Source organism: Acanthochromis polyacanthus, chromosome 23, assembly GCF_021347895.1.
Source record: "Acanthochromis polyacanthus isolate Apoly-LR-REF ecotype Palm Island chromosome 23, KAUST_Apoly_ChrSc, whole genome shotgun sequence".
Classification (NCBI taxonomy): Eukaryota; Metazoa; Chordata; class Actinopteri; family Pomacentridae; genus Acanthochromis; species Acanthochromis polyacanthus.
Genome location: NC_067135.1, coordinates 21315856 through 21335048, shown reverse-complemented (window position 1 = coordinate 21335048; position 19193 = coordinate 21315856). Strand labels below are relative to the sequence as shown.

Sequence of the window (19193 nt, the reverse complement as noted above, 5' to 3'; positions counted from 1 at the left end):
TCCCGTGGGTCTTGAACTTCTGAATAATATGAGCCACTGTTGTCACAGGAACTTCAAGCTGTTTAGAGATGGTCTTACAGCCTTTACCTTTAAGATGTTTGTCTATCATTTTTTTTCGGATGTCCTGGGACAATTCTCTCCTTCGCTTTCTGTTGTCCATGTTCAGTGTGGTACACACCTTTTCACCAAACAGCAGGGTGACTACTTGTCTCTCTTTAAATAGGCAGACTGACTGATTATGAGTTTGGAAACACCTGTGATGTCAATTAAATGACACACCTGAGTTAATCATGTCACTCTGGTCAAATAGTTTTCAATCTTTTATAGAGGTACCATCATTTTTGTCCAGGCCTGTTTCATTAGTTTGTTTTTTTAAATAATTATGTTAATCAACAATTCAAAAGTGATGGCTGTTTTTGATTATTTAATTTTCAATAAATTTTTATTTATTGTTACTTTTGTGAGTTTCAAGTGATTTCAGTGAGAATTGTGGGTTTTTCCTTCTTTAACTGAGGGGTACCAACAATTTTGTCCACGTGTGTATATTTGGAACAGCTATTCAAAGGAATGGACAAATATCAGTATGCACAACCAAAAGTGTATGAAGACAATCAAGGGACTACTGCATTTGCAAAAAATCCAGTAAACAGGCAAAGGTCTAAACACATAGACATCAAGTACCACTTCATAAGGGAAGTTATGAACAGTGAAAAAGTGTATCTGGAATATTGTCCTACTGAGCAAATGGTTGCCGATGTGATGACAAAACCAGCTACTGAAAAGGTTTGTCAAAGACATGTTTGGCGCATAAAAGTGTATAACAATGTTGTGTTCCCAGGTAACCCAATGAGTTGTAGGCGAGTGGGGGTGTTAAGCAATATGGAATTTGTACGCTTTCACTCATTGTTCTGAGCCATGCTTTTACTGTGGACGATGTGTGCGCTGGAAGTGAGGTATTCGGTGAGTCCTGGAAATTGTTGCTGTTCGTTTGGTGGTCTGTTGTTGATGTTGCTGCTAATAAAGATGAGGGGGTTCTACATGTTCCAAAAGGAAGCTTGGAATTGAATTTCCTTAACATCTATAGTATGCAGAAGCACCAATGTTTAATATTCAAAGAAATTCAAATTTAATGATTTATAGAATTATAACTACATCATATTGCACAAAAAAATATGAATTCTCTTTATACTGCAGGGAGAAATCAGCCTACAGAGAATGAAAGTGGGACAGGAGAAAAGAAAATGCCATGAAACTGCTCAGAGTTCAGAGGGTTAAGTATCCAGGGCTCCAGACTACGACTAAATGGTCGCATTTTGCGAACAAAATTTGAGCGAGTGCGAGTAAATTTTTCATCTACTCGCGCAGGTGCGAACAGTAAATTTACGGATTTTTTTTTTTAAATTCCAATTGAGTATTTTTTGTTGCTGACAAACTTCTGCTCCAGTAGACAGTGATGCGTAAATGAGCTGGTTTACCAACCGACATTAACTCCAAAAGAAGAAAGGAGATGAACACCAAAGAAGAAGAAGGTGAGCGAGAGTGAGACCGGGGGAGGGAAGATGACAGGGACTTTTCAGCAGCGTCTTCATCATGTCAAGAAAACTCTCCTAAGAGAAACACTTCCTGTGCTGCTGGAATGGTCACAAAATAAAAGCCCATAGCATTAAAAAAATACACCTTCAAAATAAAAGCCTGCAGGGAATGGTTATTTTAAAGGGGAACTTCGTTTTTTTTCCAATCTGGGGTCTGTTTTCATATGGCTTTTCATACATGTGAGTGATGGAGAAATGAATTTTCGACATAGCTCCAGTATTTAGCCAGGCAGGCAGCTTCGCAGCTCAGCTAGCAGCTCAGCTAACGAAAAGTATTGGGCAACTTGCCCCCCGCGTCAAAGTCCGCCCTAACGTGCTTTTTTCCCCACACTTACCGGCTCGGATAGTCTCAACGAGTGTCCCACAACATACTAGAGATGAGAAGTGAACGAAAACCTCCATATTACTTGGCGATCGCTCTTTGTTGTGGTCTGTATCCAAATCTCGGGACGCTAGAAAGCAAATCTCGTTCCGAAATCGCACGATAGCTTGCGCCAAAACACCGGTTTCATTCTACTTTCATTCATATTAAATCCATATCATATGTGCCTTAGTCTCAAGTTGTTTGACTGTGACAGTAAATGAGGTTGCACACAGAGGGGGAGCAGTATCCAAACTAGGCTTGGGCGGTATTACGGTAATACCGTATACCGCCGGTGTTTAAAAATAGCAGTGGTATCAGTTCCAATACCGTCATGAAAAAAATGCAATGCTCTTATACAGGAGATAAGTGTTAGGAGAGTGTGTGGCTCCGTTATGAGAGAGGGAGAGAGAGCAGCATGTGTGTGTGTGTGTGTGTGTGTGTGTGTGTGTGTGTGTGTGTGTGTGTGTGTGTGTGTGTGTACTTGTTTCTGCTATACCGGTGGGGACTTTGACCTGACTATTTGCTATAAAGGTGGGGACTTGTCTTACGGTGGGGACCTAAAATGAGGTCCCCACGGGTGGCAACACCGTTTTCTTGGCCATATTGTTGTTAATAAAAAAACGTAAAAGTGCAAAAATGTTTGTTTAGGGTTAGGCATTGATTTGGTGATGGTTAAGGTTAGGGTAAGGGTTAGGAGTTAGATATGAATGGGAGTCAATGGTAAGTCCCCACCGGTATAGAAAAACAAACGTGTGTGTGTGTGTGTGTGTGTGTGTGTGTGTGTGTGTGTGGGTGTGTGGGTGTGTGGGTGTGTGGGTGTGTGGGTGTGTGAGAGAGGGGGAGAGCGAGATGTCTGAGCGACCCTGAATGCAGCGCGAGCAAAGAAGACGGGAGTCTGTTCGGGGAGGAAGAGAGAAGAGGTGTGTAGCTGCTGGGTTTAGCGCGACTGTATGGTTCAGCCGCTGTTAATTTACAATAAAGGCTGCAGTATTCTTCAATAAGGCCGGGCTCCTGTGTCTTTGCCTTCTGCGACTGCTGAGGAAGTGAAAGAGGGTTAACCCCGAAGTAACAACAGTAACTTCGGCCCGAGAGAACTGTCCTCCCCTGGGTTTCCTGACCACGGTCGGGAGAGGGGCAGGAAAGGTTAACATCAGGATTAAATATCAAATAAAAGTAATTTAATGCCTAAAATTGATTCTCTGTCCAGTAGCATTTATGCGTGGTTGAATTTTCAGATTTACTTAAACAGTTATGTTTTAGCCTACTTTTGGAGACTTTCCATACAGTTTATGAACGTGACGACCACTTCTTCAACAGGTTTGACCACCCCAACCCATCCACACCTCTGAACACAGCAACCCCCACTCCCCGACAAGCCAACACCAACACAGATGAGGACACCACCCCTCCCCCCATAACACCTCCCATGACAATCACAGCAGCTCAGGTCTGCGGAGAGCTGAAGAGGCTGCACCCCAACAAAGCAGCAGGACCTGATGGAGTATCCCTGAGACTACTGAAGGCCTGCGCGAGGGAGCTGGGACACCCTCTCCAACGCATATTCAATCTGAGCTTAGGACAGGGGCGGGTTCCCCAGTTGTGGAAGACATCCTGCATCATTCCAGTCCCAAAGAAACCACATCCTGGTGAGCTGAACGACTTCAGACCGGTCGCCCTGATGTCCCACGTGATGAAGACCATGGAACGGTTGCTGCTACACCACCTGAGGCCACAGACGCACCACGCCCTGGACCCTCTGCAGTTTGCTTATCGGGAGAAGACCGGAGTGGAGGACGCTATCACCTTTCTGCTCCACCGATCTCTCTCTCACCTGGATAGAGGTGCTGTGAGGATTACATTTTTGGACTTCTCCAGTGCCTTTAATACAATCCAGCCACTGCTCCTCAGGGACAAACTGACAGATATGGGTGTGGAAACACACCTGGTGGCATGGATTACTGACTACCTGACCAACAGACCTCAGTACATGAGGTTGGGGGACAGCAGGTCCGACACTGTGGCCAGCAGCACAGGAGCACCGCAGGGAACTGTACTCTCTCCGGTCCTGTTCACCCTGTACACGTCCGACTTTCAGTCCAACACGGAGCACTGCCATGTGCAGAAGTTCGCAGATGACACAGCCATCGTAGGGTGTATCAGGAGTGGACAGGAGGATGAGTACAGGGAACTGATCCAGGACATCGTCAAATGGTGTGACTCCAACCGCCTGCTACTCAACACCACCAAGACCAGGGAGATGGTAGTGGACTATAGGAGACCCAGGCTGCATCCAGAACCGGTCATGATCAAAGGGGACCGTGTGGAGGTGGTCCACACCTACAAATACCTGGGAGTGCAGTTGGATGACAAACTGGACTGGTCTGCCAACACTGATGCTCTGTGTAGGAAGGGACAGAGCTGCATGTACTTCCTCAGAAGGCTGGCGTCCTTCAATATCTGCAAGAAGCTGCTACAGATCTTTTATCAGTCTGTAGTAGCGAGCGCCCTCATGTACGCAGTAGTGTGCTAGGGAAGTAGCCTAGCCATGCTACACCCATGTTTCTGACGGCACAAGGGTCTAGGGAAGCTCGACAGGGAGGGAGGCGGGCTAAAAGGTTGTCTATCAAATCCCTCTGCAGCAATTGGGTAGGTATACAACCAATCAACGCAACGAATAGGCTGACGGAGTTCCGAGAGCACCGGCGGATTGTGGCTAAGTCCCATTAGCTTCCCAACCAGCGGAGCCAACTGGTATATTAAGGATTTGCCATATCCCGTCGGCATAAGTCCAAATACGTCTTTCTTCTCAATGAAACACTTCAGTGCCGTCCTTTGTTTATCTTTCAAGTTGAATTTTAGCTTCAAATCTTTAAGGGCTGTGGCCAAAGCCGAGTCCAAAGATAACTGTTTACTGTGCGCTGGTTGTTTCCGTCAGAATCGTCACGCCTCTGTCGTCACTTCGTTACGCCCGCCTTCTGACTCTACACTTCATGGTGATTGGTCCGGCCAGTTTTAGGAGAATCCAGCCTCGAGCCTTATGGAGGGTAACTAGACCCACCCTGGCAGAGAATTAAATTCGTTGCCGTGGGTTGTCTAGCGCGGCTAGGCTACTGGGGAAGCAGCTTGAAAAAGAAGGATGCTGCACGCCTGGACAAACTGGTGAGGAAGGCGGGCTCTGTTGTTGGCACAGAGCTGGACAGTCTAACATCAGTGGCAGAGCGACGGACATTGAACAGGCTCCTGTCCATCATAGACAATTCAAGACATCCTCTGCACAGCAGCATCTCCAGACAGAGAAGCAGCTTTAGTGACAGACTGCTGTCATTGTCCTGCTCCACAGACAGACTGAAGAGATCGTTCCTCCCCCACGCCATCCGACTCTTCAACACCAACCGGGGAGGTGCTAAAATGGACAAAATAACACAACAAAAACTCCAGACTCACCACACACACACACACACACACACACACACACACACACACACACACACACACACACACACACACACACACACACACACACACACACACACACACACACACACACACACACACACACACACACACACACACACACCTACCTTGCTGGACTAAAGTGTGAAAAACAGACTGCTGCAGACAGTAACACACTGTCATTTTGCACAACTGCACTACTGCACTGTTGAACTGCCAGATGTTTATATCTTATTATAGTTTTATATGTAACTTGCATGCTCTCATGTTCTTTACCTTTCATGCTGCTGAAACTGTGAATTTCTCTTTGGAGATTAATAAAGTATCTATCTATCCATCTATCATCATGTGACAGCGCGGAGGAGAGAGAGAGAGGGGAAGATGGCAGATCCTGCACGGACTGACACAACTTCTGCAGTTTGGGAGTATTTCGGGTTCCAGGCAAACGAGAAAGGAGAGCCGGTAAATACTGATGAAGCCATTTGTAAATACTGCAATCAAAAGGTGATCACGAGAGATGGCAACACCTCTAACCTAAGGACGCATCTCCGAATCAACCACCCACTCACTGCTGCAAGTATTCAATTTCCGAACCTGAAGGCACAAGCCAGTAACAGTAACAGTCACGGTAATGCCGTATACCCCGGTAAAATGTGAAGGAAGTTTGACAGTATCAAAATTTGGATACCGCCCAAGGCTAATCCAAACCCAAGAAACTGCAAAAAAAAAATAAAAATAAAAAATCCTCAGTTAAGCACAAATCGGTTTTCTTCAGTTTGGTCATTGCCTATAAAACTATGACTTTAACAGGATGAATTTTGAAAACAGCCCAAGGGTTACCTGTCGTGGCTTATCTGTGGGCCTGCTGATGCTGCTTAGAAGATTGTTGGCCAGACTGTGGTTGAGGTTGTGTGTCCTCTGGTCAGCCAGTGGTTCAGTGAAACTTGAACAGGAAAGGAGCTGCAGCACAGGAAGGACCAGGACTGGACTCAACCAGGGCGGCAGCTTGGCCTGCTCGGGGGCTAAACTCAGTGCTGTATCAAGCAGAGAGAGAGAGTGAAGTGAGAAGGCTAGAATCCCGTGAAGGCTAATGCCTCTATGTAGACAAACTATATTATTGACTAGGATAAAGCAGAAGAATCGTGATGGAATTAACAGCAGCAGCAGCAAAGGATTTATGCTGGAATTGATTCACGTCTGATGTCAGAAACTTAAGTTGAACATTCTTGAAGAGTTCCATAACACACAACACAAAATGTTAGATAATTAATATGGCTGACCGTAACAAGTTTGCAATGTCAGCAAAGCTTAATTAGATACATCAGGAAAAAGACAAGGATAAACAAAAACTTCTAAGGCTAAGAAGTCAGAGATTTCCCATATATGAAATGAATATAACAGAGCAGTAAACAACATTATGGAAAACTAAATGGGTAAAGAGGACCTGTAGGTCGGTCACAACAACACCAAAATCATGTAACAGTCATTTGACGTAACATTCATATAAAAAATACAATTAGTACAGCTTTAACATTACAAGCCTTCAGATTTTATAATGTAAACTGTGCTACGTCCTATTTATGGACATTATATGTATCAATCCTTTGTAATTCACTTTCTATACATTTGTTTTCAGTGCATGTGGTGATATTTAAAGACGCAGTAAATTACAAATATTGAAAACCAAAAAATTCCCTATTCCTGCTGTGGTCATTGAACAAAACAGAGAATGGGTTTATTGTGAAGAAGTCACAAGAAAAGCAATGTTGTTGCCAAAAAACAACACAGGATTTAGCACTTTTCTCAGGAGGAAATTTGGTATTTTTTTGCCATGGGAGGGTCAGAAGCAGCAGCCGTGAGCTGTTAGATGAGGCGCTGCAGGTGTGTGCAGCATGAAAGCCAATTATTCAAAGGGCTCAATATTTTTTATGGTCTGCTTTATCAAATCATTATGACTCTCTTTAGCTGCACTCTTTAGTTGAAAATTTGCCCTTTTGCTTCTGAGTACCAGTAGCAAAAGCTGATCAATGAGTGTTTACTCAAGTGTTAAAATTCTCTTCCTGAAAACCATCAAAAAAAATGGGCCTCATCTAATGAATCAAGACCAACAGGTCATACAGATTACAAGTTTCACATATTTAATTTCAACAAGATTAAACAGGTCACTGTTACCCTATGATAAGGTGACTAGATAATAATACTGATACACAGAAACTCTTTGGATGTGTATCCATAGTGTTTGAGTCTATTCCCTTTTTCATCTGGGCTCTGCTTGTTGGCTAATAAGGTAATTTCAGCCTTTTCATGCACACAAATTCACAACAGCAACAAAATAATGAGTTCCATTGCATAACTTCTTCTGCATCTGGTTTTGAGATTCATTATGTAAACCAATTACAAATGGAATATTGTATAAATTAACCAATTTGCAGAGACTGGGGAGATTGTGTGGAGTCTTTGGCCTTGGGTTTGTTTTGCTCCCAGCAGCACTCTGCAGGATGATGTTTTGATGTATTCTGTGCAAAACGAATTTAAAGTAATTTTATTCACAAGTCGGGATTTCTGAACACAGTGAGATTCTGACCATGCCCAGAGCTTAACTGTGCCTGCAATAATTATTTTTCTTTTTGCTTTGAAAAGTCTTTTTAGTAGAATAAAAGAAAATGTTTACATTATAATCACACAAATATCTTTAAATATTAGAAGTGAGGCAGCCTCTGCATGAGATGACAAGGTATATTATTTTTATTTTTGATTTTATGGCATCAGTGCTATAGATTCTGTTTTACCAAGACTGAGCAGGCTGGTTTGCTGAGCTGCAGGAGCCTCTATCAGGAGCAGAGCCACAGCCATCATCAGCTCATCCAATGGCAGCTCCTACAAAGCACACACAGCTTTAGTGGCAGCACAGTTTAATACATTATGTATCTTGGTAAATTATGATTTCGAGTGCCGGAAAGAAAAATTTTGGGTCTAGTTTGTAAAAAAATAATATCTAGATTGTATTTGATCAAAAGCATTGCAGTCAGTTATAGTTGTTGTCACCTGTTGGCAGGAAGACAGAAGCTGCTGTATTAAGTTGAGGAGCGGCCGGCAGTCTCCATTTAACTTCAGGCATCGTTGACAGGCACACAGCAGCTGTAGAAGCATCCCAGCTCTCTCGGTTTTCCAGCGATCTCCAGAAGCCCTGATGAGACCTTGAAGCAGAGTGTCCACAAATCCACACAGTTCGAGCACCGCCTCCATGCTGTCAACCTGTGGTGGCAGAGAGGACAACAGCTGTTTTTTTTTTTTTACAGTTTTGCTGGACCACATGTCTCCTCAAAACATCTTGTTGAAATACATTTCTAACCTTTTTGATGCTGAGTGAGACAAAACTGCTAGTCAGGTGGTGACCTAATAGGTGAGTAGTTAGGGTGCACACAAATGGGCGCAAATGTCAACACAATTTCAATTCCTGCACGCCACCCCTTTGCACCGTTTTCCATATTTTCTATCGGCCTTTACTGCATCTATAAAATAAAAGCAATAAAAAAAATGCCAAAAGGCAAACAAAGAAATAAAAACAGTGTCTTAGGTGAGCTTTTATTATTATTATTTTTATTCCAATTTATTTATTTTTTTATTGCTCTACATTATCTTCTGTTTTACATCTCTGACACTTACATGGATGCTGCTGCCTTTACTATCTCTGCAGCAACCACTGATACTGTTGGCAGCAGGCCTGCTGCTGCACATAATCTGCTGCTTTCGCCCACCCACCTTTCTTGTGGTTTTTTTTTTTCTCTCTTACTCTTTTGTAATGTGCTGCTCTTTGCCTACCTAATTACCTCTCGGGGATAAAGTTTTTTCTGATTCTGAATCTATGTTTTGTATCAAATTTCCACCAGAGGGTGTTGTACTCCCATTTACCAAATATAGCATTATAGTGATAATTACATTTCTATTCATATTTCATTTTATTCTGGATTTCTTCAGCTCCAATGCAATGATATAACTTTTGTTCATATAATAAGTAACTGCAAGTTTAGCAGAACAATCTTATCCTTTAAAAATACCATTGCTGTGTTTTTATCGTTCCACGAGTAGTCGCCAAAGTCTGAAATCCAACACAGATCATTTGAGGGCAGCACAATTTGAGAGCTGCTCATATCATATACACACCTAATTATTATGATATTAATCAGTATTATTATTTTTTTAAGTCTACAGGATGACTCGTTGTATGGGCATCATAAAAATAATAGTTTGATTTCACACTATGTACTTTGGGTCACTTGTGAAGGCATATTAAATGTCCTTTTCGTTTACCAATCTTCATTTGAGTCATAACTAAGTTAATTAACTAAGAGAACAAGAAAGAAATACCAAACCTTATGACATATGTTGTTAGTTTTCATCTTACTTTTCTGATTAAAATAAATGACAAAAAAACATTTATCTCTGACATGATTAAAACTGTGTGGCAATAATATCTATTCAGTTAAATAGAAAAGGTGATATTATTAAACTCTGTAATGTCATCTACATCACAATATCTGCTATAACTTTGCTAACATTAGCATTGATAAGCTGCTTGTCATATTGAAGTAAGTAAGGCTATAACACTCAATGTAGCCGCAAGGGGACACAAGCCAGTCTCTTATTGTGCCAGTCCCAAGCCCGGATAAATACAGAGAGTTGTGGCAGGAAGGGCATCAGACGTAAAACTGTGGCCAAATCAAACATGCGAATCAAATGCATGACTTCCATACCGGATCGGTCGAGGCCCAGGTTAACAGCGACCGCCATCGGTGCTGTCGACCTACAGGGTGCCGGTGGAAAATGGACTACTGTTGATCGAAGAAGGAGGGGAGGAAGGTGTGTTCGTAGGAAGAGAAAGAAGAGGAACACCAAGAGTCTAGGACTGAGAGTAGGGACTCTGAATGTTGGAACTATGACAGAAAAAGGTAGAGAGCTGGTTGACATGATGCAGAGGAGGAAGGTGGACATACTGTGTGTCCAGGAGACCAGGTGGAAAGGTAGTAAAGCCAGAAGTTTAGGAGCAGGATTCAAGTTGTTCTATCATGGTGTAGATGCAGTGCCTTGTGAAAGTATTCGGCCCCCTTGAACTTTTCAACCTTTCGCCACATTTCAGGCTTCAAACATAAAGATATAAAATTGTAATTTTTTGTCAAGAATCAACAACAATTGGGACACAATCGTGAAGTGGAATGAAATTTATTGGATATTTTATACTTTTTGAACAAATAAAAAACTGAAAAGTGGGGTGTGCAATATTATTCGGCCCCTTTACTTTCAGTGCAGCAAACTCACTCCAGAAGTTCAGTGAGGATCTCTGAATGATCCAATGTTGTCATAAATGACTGATGATGATAAATAGAATCCACCTGTGTGTAATCAAGTCTCCGTATAAATGCACCTGCTCGGTGATAGTCTCAGGGTTCTGTTTAAAGTGCAGAGAGCATCATGAAGACCAAGGAACACACCAGGCAGGACCGAGATACTGTTGTGGAGAAGTTTAAAGCCGGATTTGGATACAAAAAGATTTCCCAAGCTTTAAACATCTCAAGGAGCACTGTGCAAGCAATCATATTGAAATGGAAGGAGTATCAGACCACTGCAAATCTACCAAGACCCGGCCGTCCCTCTAAACTTTCACCTCAAACAAGGAGAAGACTGATCAGAGATGCAGCCAAGAGGCCCATGATCACTCTGGATGAACTGCAGAGATCTACAGCTGAGGAGGGAGAGTCTGTCCATAGGACAACAATCAGTCGTACACTGCACAAATCTGGCCTTTATGGAAGAGTGGCAAGAAGAAAGCCATTTCTCAAAGATATCCATAAAAAGTCTTGTTTGAAGTTTGCCACAAGCCACCTGGGAGACACACCAAACATGTGGAAGAAGGTGCTCTGGTCAGATGAAACCAAAATTGAACTTTTTGGCCACAATGCAAAACGATATGTTTGGCGTAAAAGCAACACAGCTCATCACCCTGAACACACCATCCCCACTGTCAAACATGGTGGTAGCAGCCTCATGGTTTGGGCCTGCTTTTCTTCAGCAGGGACAGGGAAGATGGTTAAAATTGATGGGAAGATGAATGGAGCCAAATACAGGACCATTCTGGAAGAAAACCTGTTGGAGTCTGCAAAAGACCTGAGACTGGGACGGAGATTTATCTTCCAACAGGACAATGATCCAAAACATAAAGCCAAATCTACAATGGAATGCTTCACAAATAAACGTATCCAGGTGTTAGAATGGCCAAGTCAAAGTCCAGACCTGAATCCAATGGAGAATCTGTGGGCAGAGCTGAAGACTGCTATTCACAAACGCTCTCCATCCAACCTCACTGAGCTCGAGCTGTTTTGCAAGGAAGAATGGGCAAGAATTTCACTCTCTTGATGTGCAAACCTGATAGAGACATACCCCAAGCGACTTGCAGCTGTAATTGCAGCAAAAGGTGGCGCTACAAAGTATTAATGCAAGGGGGTCGAATATTATTGCACGCCCCACTTTTCAGGTTTTTATTTGTTAAAAAAAGTTTAAAATATCCAATAAATTTCGTTCCACTTCACGATTGTGTCCCACTTGTTGTTGATTCTTGACAAAAAATTACAATTTTATATCTTTATGTTTGAAGCCTGAAATGTGGCGAAAGGTTGAAAAGTTCAAGGGGGCCGAATACTTTCACAAGGCACTGTAGGAAGAGAAATGGAGTAGGAGTTATCTTGAAGGAGGAGTTTGTTAGGAATGTCCTGGAGGTAAAAAGAGTGTCAGATCGAGTGATGAGCCTGAAGCTAGAAATCGAAGGTGTGATGTTCAATGTTGTTAGTGGGTTTTGCTCCACAGGTAGGATGTGAGCTGGAGGAGAAGGAGAAATTTTGGTTGGACCTTGATGAAGTGATGCAGAGTATCCATAGAAGTGAGAGAGTTGTCATTGGTGCAGACTTCAATGGACATGTTGGTGCAGGAAACAGAGATGATGAGGAGGTCATGGGAAGGTTTGGTATCCAGGAGAGGAACACAGAAGGACAGATGGTGGTTGACTTTGCAAAAAGGATGGAAATGGCTTCAGTGAATACTTTCTTCCAGAAGAGGCAGGAACATAGGGTGACCTATAAGAGTGGCGGTAGAAGCACACAGGTAGACTACATCTTGTGTAGATGGTGTAATCTGAAGGAGATCAGTGACTGCAAAGTAGTGGTAGGTGAGAGTGTAGCCAGACAGCATAGGATGGTGGTGTGTAGGATGACCTTGGTGGTGAAGAAGATGAAGAGGGCAAAGGCAGAGCAGAGGACCAAATGGTGGAAGCTGAAAAAGGAAGAGTGTTGTATGACTTTTCGGAAAGAGTTGAGGCAGGCTTTGGATGGTCAGGAGGTGCTTCCAGATGACTGGACAACTACAGTAAATGTGATCAGGGAGACAGGTCGGAGAGTACTTGGTGTGTCATCTGGAAGGAAAGGAGATAAGGAGACTTGGTGGTGAGAATGAGGAGGTGCAGGAGTGGATCCAGAGAAAGAGGTTAGCTAAGAAGAAGTGGGACACAGAGGACTGAAGAGAGTAGACAGGAGTACAGAGAGATGCAGCGTAAGGTGAAAGTAGAGGTGGCAAAGGCCAAACAAGGGGCTTACGATGACTTGTATGTTAGGTTGGAAGGTAAGGAGGGAGAGACTGACCTGTACAGGTTGGCAAGGCAGAGAGACAGAGATGGGAAGGACATGCAGCAGGTTAGGGTGATAAAGGATAAGGATGGAAGTGTGTTGACAGGTGCCAATAGTGTGATAGGAAGATGGAAAGAGTACTTTGAAGAGTTGATGAACGAGGAAAATGAGAGAGAACGAAGAGTAGAAGAGGTGACTGTTATGGACCAGGAAGTAGCAAAGATTAGTAAGGATGAAGTGAGGAGGGCATTGAAGAGGATAAAGAGTCCTGATGATATACCTGTGGAGGTATGGAGGTGTCTCGGAGAGGTAGCAGTAGAGTTTCTGACTGGGTTGTTGAACAGGATCTTAGATAGTGAGAAGATGCCCGAGGAATGGAGGAGAAGTGTGCTGGTGCCCATCTTTAAGAACAAGGGAGATGTGCAGAGTTGTGGCAACTACAGAGGAATAAAGCTGATGAGCCACATGATGAAGCTATGGGAAAGAGTAGTTGAAGCTAGACTAAGGGCAGAGGTGAACATCTGTGAGCAGCAGTATGGTTTCATGCCAAGAAAGAGTACAACAGATGCAATATTTGCTTTGAGGATGTCGATAGAGAAGTACAGAGAAGGTCAGAAGGAGCTGCATTGTGTCTTTGTAGATCTGGAGAAAGCTTATGACAGGGTGCCCAGAGAGGAACTGTGGTTTTGTATGAGGAAGTCTGGAGTGGCAGAGAAGTATGTTAGAGTGGTGCAGGACATGTATGAGGACTGTAAGACAGTGGTGAAGTCTGCTGTAGGTGTGACAGAGGAGTTCAAGGTGGAGGTGGGACTACATCAGGGATCAGCTCTGAGCCCCTTCTTGTTTGCTATGGTGATGGACAGGATGACAGACGAGGTTAGACAGGAGTCTCCATGGACTATGATGTTTGCAGATGACATTGTCATCTGTAGTGAGAGCAGGGAACAGGTGGAGGAGAAGCTAGAGGCATGGAGGTTTGCCCTGGAAAGGAGAGGAATGAAGGTTAGCCGCAGCAAGATGGAGTATCTGTGTGTGAATGAGAGGGACCCAAGTGGAAGACTGAGGTTACAGGGAGAAAAGATCAAGAAGGTGGAGGATTTTAAGTACTTAGGGTCAACAGTCCAGAGCAATGGAGAGTGTGGAAAAGAGGTGAAGAAGCGTGTACAGGCAGGCTGGAACGGCTGGAGAAAAGTGTCAGGTGTGATGTGTGATAGAAGAGTTTCAGCTAAAATGAAAGGAAAGGTTTACAAAACTGTGGTGAGACCAGCCATGTTGTTTCAGCCCGATCTCACGGGGATTCGTGAAACTGTCACGTAAGTTTTAGTTTCGGTTTCGTGTGCACCAACACGATTTCGTCATGTTTTTCGTGCCGCTCACCACGAAATGCGCACCAATGTATTTTAAACGGCGGACTTTTCGTACCACTCAGAACGTATTTCAAAAGAATGTGTGTATTATATTTTTAATGTAAAACCGTGGCGAATCCAACGCTATATTTTGCATGACATCGTCCCTAAACATAACCCTAACCATAATCCTAACCATAACCTAACCATAAGCCGGTGGTACACTTACCAATTTGCATAGGAATTTCAAGAATGTCCAGCGGCCGGCGGCCGCAAACACGATCACACAAGCAGTATACGCCGATGGACAGCTTAGATCGTCATGAATCCGCCGGTATAAACCACTTTCAGATGTGATTACCACAGCGAAAAACATTTCGTGGTGAGCGGCATGAAAAACATGACGAAATCGTGTTGGTGCGCACGAAACCGAAACTAAAACTTACGTGACAGTTTCACGAATCCCCGTGAGACCGGGTTGGTTGTTTGGTCTGAAGACAGTGTCCCTGAGGAAAAGACAGGAGGCAGAGCTGGAGGTAGCAGAACTGAAGATGCTGAGGTTCTCTCTGGGAGTGACCAGGATGGATAGGATCAGGAATGAGTACATCAGAGGGACAGCACATGTTAGAGGCTTTGGAGATAAAGTCAGAGAGGCCAGACTGAGATGGTTCGGACATGTCCAGAGGAGAGAGAGTGAATATATTGGTAGAAGGATGCTGAGTTTCCCACTGCCAGGCAGGAGGCCTAGAGGAAGACCAAAGAGGAGGTTTATGGATGTGGTTAAAGAGGACATGAAGGGAGTTGGTGTGAGAGAAGAAGATGCAGCAGACAGGGTTAGATGGAGGCAATTGATTCGCGACCCCTGAAGGGAAAAGCCGAAAGGAAAAGAAGAAGAAGAAGAAGGCTATAACACTCAATTGTGAACTGTGCAAGAGTGTGGCTAAATTTAACTCATTTGCTGTGTTCCTCCTGCAAGACAAGATATATCAAACTTTTTCGGGCAGTTAAAGCCATCAAATTATTTACTGCCTAAAGTCATCCCAGCATCAATGCGTTACCTGCATGTGTGGGACCAACTGACAGAGGCAGAGCAGCAGGCTGTCAGACACTGCTGAGGTCTTCTCTTGGTTCTGAAAGGGTGACACAGCTCCTGGCTGTATGGACAGCAGCACCCTGAGGAGGCTGTGTCGGAGGAGGGCATGCTGAGACTGCCTCTGAGGTTCACAGTATAGGTACCGCAGGAAGGGCACCAGCATGGTGATGTAAGTGGATTTATTTCTGCAGTGCATAGACACATAGTATGGTAATAAGAAACACATTTTTCAAACTACAATTTGACAATATGTATTTGCCATTACTGCTTAGTAACAGCTGACAGCGGTGTTGGACTATGGTGCTCTTCACAGATGCCTCTGAAAATTACACAGTGAAGGAGTAGAATGTTTGGACGGTGAGTTCAAAGCCTCTGTCGTGGCCATGCCTACCTGTCAGCAGCCTGCCAAATGAAGTCATCAATCCCCAAAAGCAGAGCTGGCCAGCAGTCTGCTCGGTTCTCCAGAGCTGTGATATATGGGTGTGGACTGCTCCTGTGAAACAATTCATATCACAGATGCAGCATACCACTTCTGATTTGAATACTGGCCTCACGCAGATCATCATTATGGAAGAACTGTGGCAAGTTCTCCAAGACACTGAGAGGAACCAAATCACCAAATACCTTGAAAACCTACAAGTGCTGATTATTAACAGTTAATAATTAAAATTTTTCATTGTTAACGCATCCCCATCTTACTTTTCCACAGCCCTTTGACATATACACAGCAAAAGGTAAGCTAACCCAGGCCAGTTAGAGTATTCCTCTTTTTTTAAATTAAACAAATATGTATTCTCATGTTTCTCAGCTAAATCGTGGCAACACTTTATGACACTGCAATTGACCCTTCACTAAGCCCCTCCCACAAATGGCTACTGTCCAATCCTACCTTAGCAACTGTAACTAGGCACGAGAGGTCTGTCAAGCTTTCAGCAGAAGACAATATGCCGAAGCGGTGTGCGTATGGTACTTGCAAGTCCAACACTCGTTATCCGCAAAGCTTGGAGGGTGGTTTTGACTTTTTTGCATTCCCCAAGCCAAAGGCACAAGAAGAAAGGTGCCGCGTGTGGATTAAGCAGTGTGGGAGACCACATGATCAGCTGAATCCCTCCAAAATCAATAAGAACACCTATGTCTCTTCTAAGCTAAGTTGCTAGCTAACATTAGCTAACCGTAGCTCTGTGTGTTAGGCCAGATAACATTAGCAAAGAAAGACGTCTCAATGGAAGGTTACTTCTCTTAAAACTTGAGCTACTGTGTATTATTTGAGCAAAATAAATACTGGTGATATACAGAGACAACTTCTGACATACTGGGATCTTTAAGCATTTTGTGGACGGACACCCTACAACTGAATTCCCAAATCCTGTGGCTGCTCAACATAGAGCTCATTGTACAGTACCTCATCTTCCTAAATATGATCCTACCTGCTTCCTTTGTAGCAGCAATCTACGGGTCTCCGCCTACGCTCACGTCTGGCTTTGGTGACAACAACAGATGAGATCGGTACTGCATTAATGTTGTAACCCCTTGGTTTGTGCCACTGTTGTGGCAAACTTGTGCAAGATATTGATGGGCTTTGCTGTGCCTTAATGAGATTAAGTGTATAGATCAGCCCCACTATATGTGAGCAATATCCTGGCACTGTAAACAAACACAAATTTAGCTTAGCAAGAAATGGGCAGACACATGATAATGACAGTTGACATAACATTAATTTAAATGTATATAAAACATATCGGCTTACCCTGCTGTACAAGAACATTGTTGTTCTTGTATATGATTATTTTTGACGTGAAGTGACGCTTGACGTTTGGCGCTTACACTGAGATCTGTGCACTTTTCCCTCTATTTTAACGTCCTCTTCATTTGTACTCCGCCAACATTTAATTTGGTGAATGTAGTGCTCAAAAGCATATTGGAGACCCTTCTGTCTGCTTCTCTCTGATATCGCCATAGAATATGTCCAGAAATTTGCATATAATTTACATATCTCCTGAGAAATATCACTCACCGGTACCGCTAAAAACTCCATATTTCATGCTAGGAGGGAAAGCTTGACAGGCGTAGCAACAGTAACCAAGGGGGGCGAGGCTTAGCGAAGGGTCAATTGTCAAATCTGAGACAGTGATCATCTTATCAGACAACTATCCCATTATCTGAAACTGAAATAACTTGTATTGAGTAATAAACTGTGGGTTATCGTTAAGATTGACTAATCATCGTTGTCTCGCTCACAACTGCTGCCCTGCTACTTGTACTGTGCTCCCACTATAAAACAATGAGCGCAACTTGAATGGCAAATTTAGGATAACAGCAAATATCTATTATCACAGTGTATTTTGTTATTAGGTTTTGCTAATTATAAGTCACAACAATAAAGTCAAAAGTTGTTAATAGCACCATTTGAAGGTTTTCCTGCCCTTTCCCTTTCCTGTGAAAGATAGTCAATGCTCATTATTCCTGAAATTGGGAATCTATTAACCCCAGACAAAACACTGAGGTCACATCCAAGGTGAAGTCTCTGTGTATTGTTAGGCTTCCAATCCACAGAAGGACAGAGGTTAACAGCATGGTCAGTGAATGTGGGAGGTCAACACCCCCACAATTAGCCAATGCATTCCAACAGTTATCACGTATCCAAGTGCAGGAGGGAAGTTCACGGACTGAGCATGTTTGTGCTTGCTGTAGCATACAGCGTGGGCCAAACGTCAACTACTCAGTGGCTGAATTTCCCACTCCTCCTGCTCTATTCAACCTTCAGATGGTGTAATCTGTATGACCATCTCTGGCCCTCTCCTCAAGTTCCCTCCAGACCCTTAGCTTCAATACAGCTCCCATCCATCAGCCTGCTGCAGCACAAAGGAAGAAGTCAAGATGAACATCTTCCCCCATTTTACTTCACTGTTAAATCAGAGCACTGGCAGACAAGATTTATCTGTTGCAACACCAAGCTTCCTTTGGATGTCTATAGGTTTCATCACCCTCTAAGTTAAAGCCTGTGTTCAACCACAGACTGAATTTATTACATGAAAGCTTGAGAAAACGGCAAGCCTAACTAAAACATGATCCACTACTTTAACGCCTACATTTTTAAGCCATCTTTAAGCAGTAAGAGGCAAAAAACAACATAAAAAACTGCCACTCACTCAACAGTAAAGTGTATCTGTTGTCATTCTCAAAAATAATGACATTCTGACTTTGGAGGGGGGAAAGCACTGGAGCCATTACAAAGCTTAAAAGCCAGAAACTGTCAAGAACCTGAAATTTGCATTGAATATCTGTTCAGATATGCAGTCTTTTGTATTTCCTATCTGATCACATTTCCTAATTTTAGCTGGAACTCTGTAAGTTTTAGAATGCAATGCATATTGGCAGTGTTTTTACAGGTATGTTGGCTTTGTTAAAAAAGATGTCCTATTACACAGCCGTGCAAAGATACAATGAGGGAAGATATAGAGATGGGGAATAATGAGGTACAAAGGTCCTGGCACAATGTGAACTGGAGAAGATGCAGTTCATGTTTACAATATTAACTCTCTAAACCCCAAATCCTGCTGGGAGGTTTGAAAGGCATGTTATTTATTTTCTCCAAAAATCTCTTAAATTACACCATTTATCAGCACCAGAAACTGTAAAAACACAAAGGCTTTCCAAGACCTTTTCAAAAAACCT

General features: G+C 43.2%; 1 protein-coding gene across 12 annotated transcripts in view; it reads right to left on the bottom strand.

Moving 5' to 3' along the window:
- focad (focadhesin) overlaps positions 1–19193 on the bottom strand; it is a 122662-nt gene that overhangs the window by 64096 nt on the left and 39373 nt on the right. For 6 of the 12 annotated variants that reach the window (XM_051943825.1, XM_051943826.1, XM_051943827.1 and 3 more), the window contains 5 exons: positions 15910–16011; positions 15484–15703; positions 8455–8664; positions 8199–8286; positions 6250–6443 (listed from right to left, as the gene is read on the bottom strand). In XM_051943825.1, coding sequence (XP_051799785.1) covers positions 6250–6443; positions 8199–8286; positions 8455–8664; positions 15484–15703; positions 15910–16011 — 814 coding nt within the window. Of the gene's footprint in view, positions 1–6249; positions 6444–8198; positions 8287–8454; positions 8665–13359; positions 13481–15483; positions 15704–15909; positions 16012–19193 lie in introns of those variants that run through there. The other 6 variants (XR_007939691.1, XM_051943824.1, XM_051943822.1 and 3 more) reach the window with 2 other exon arrangements.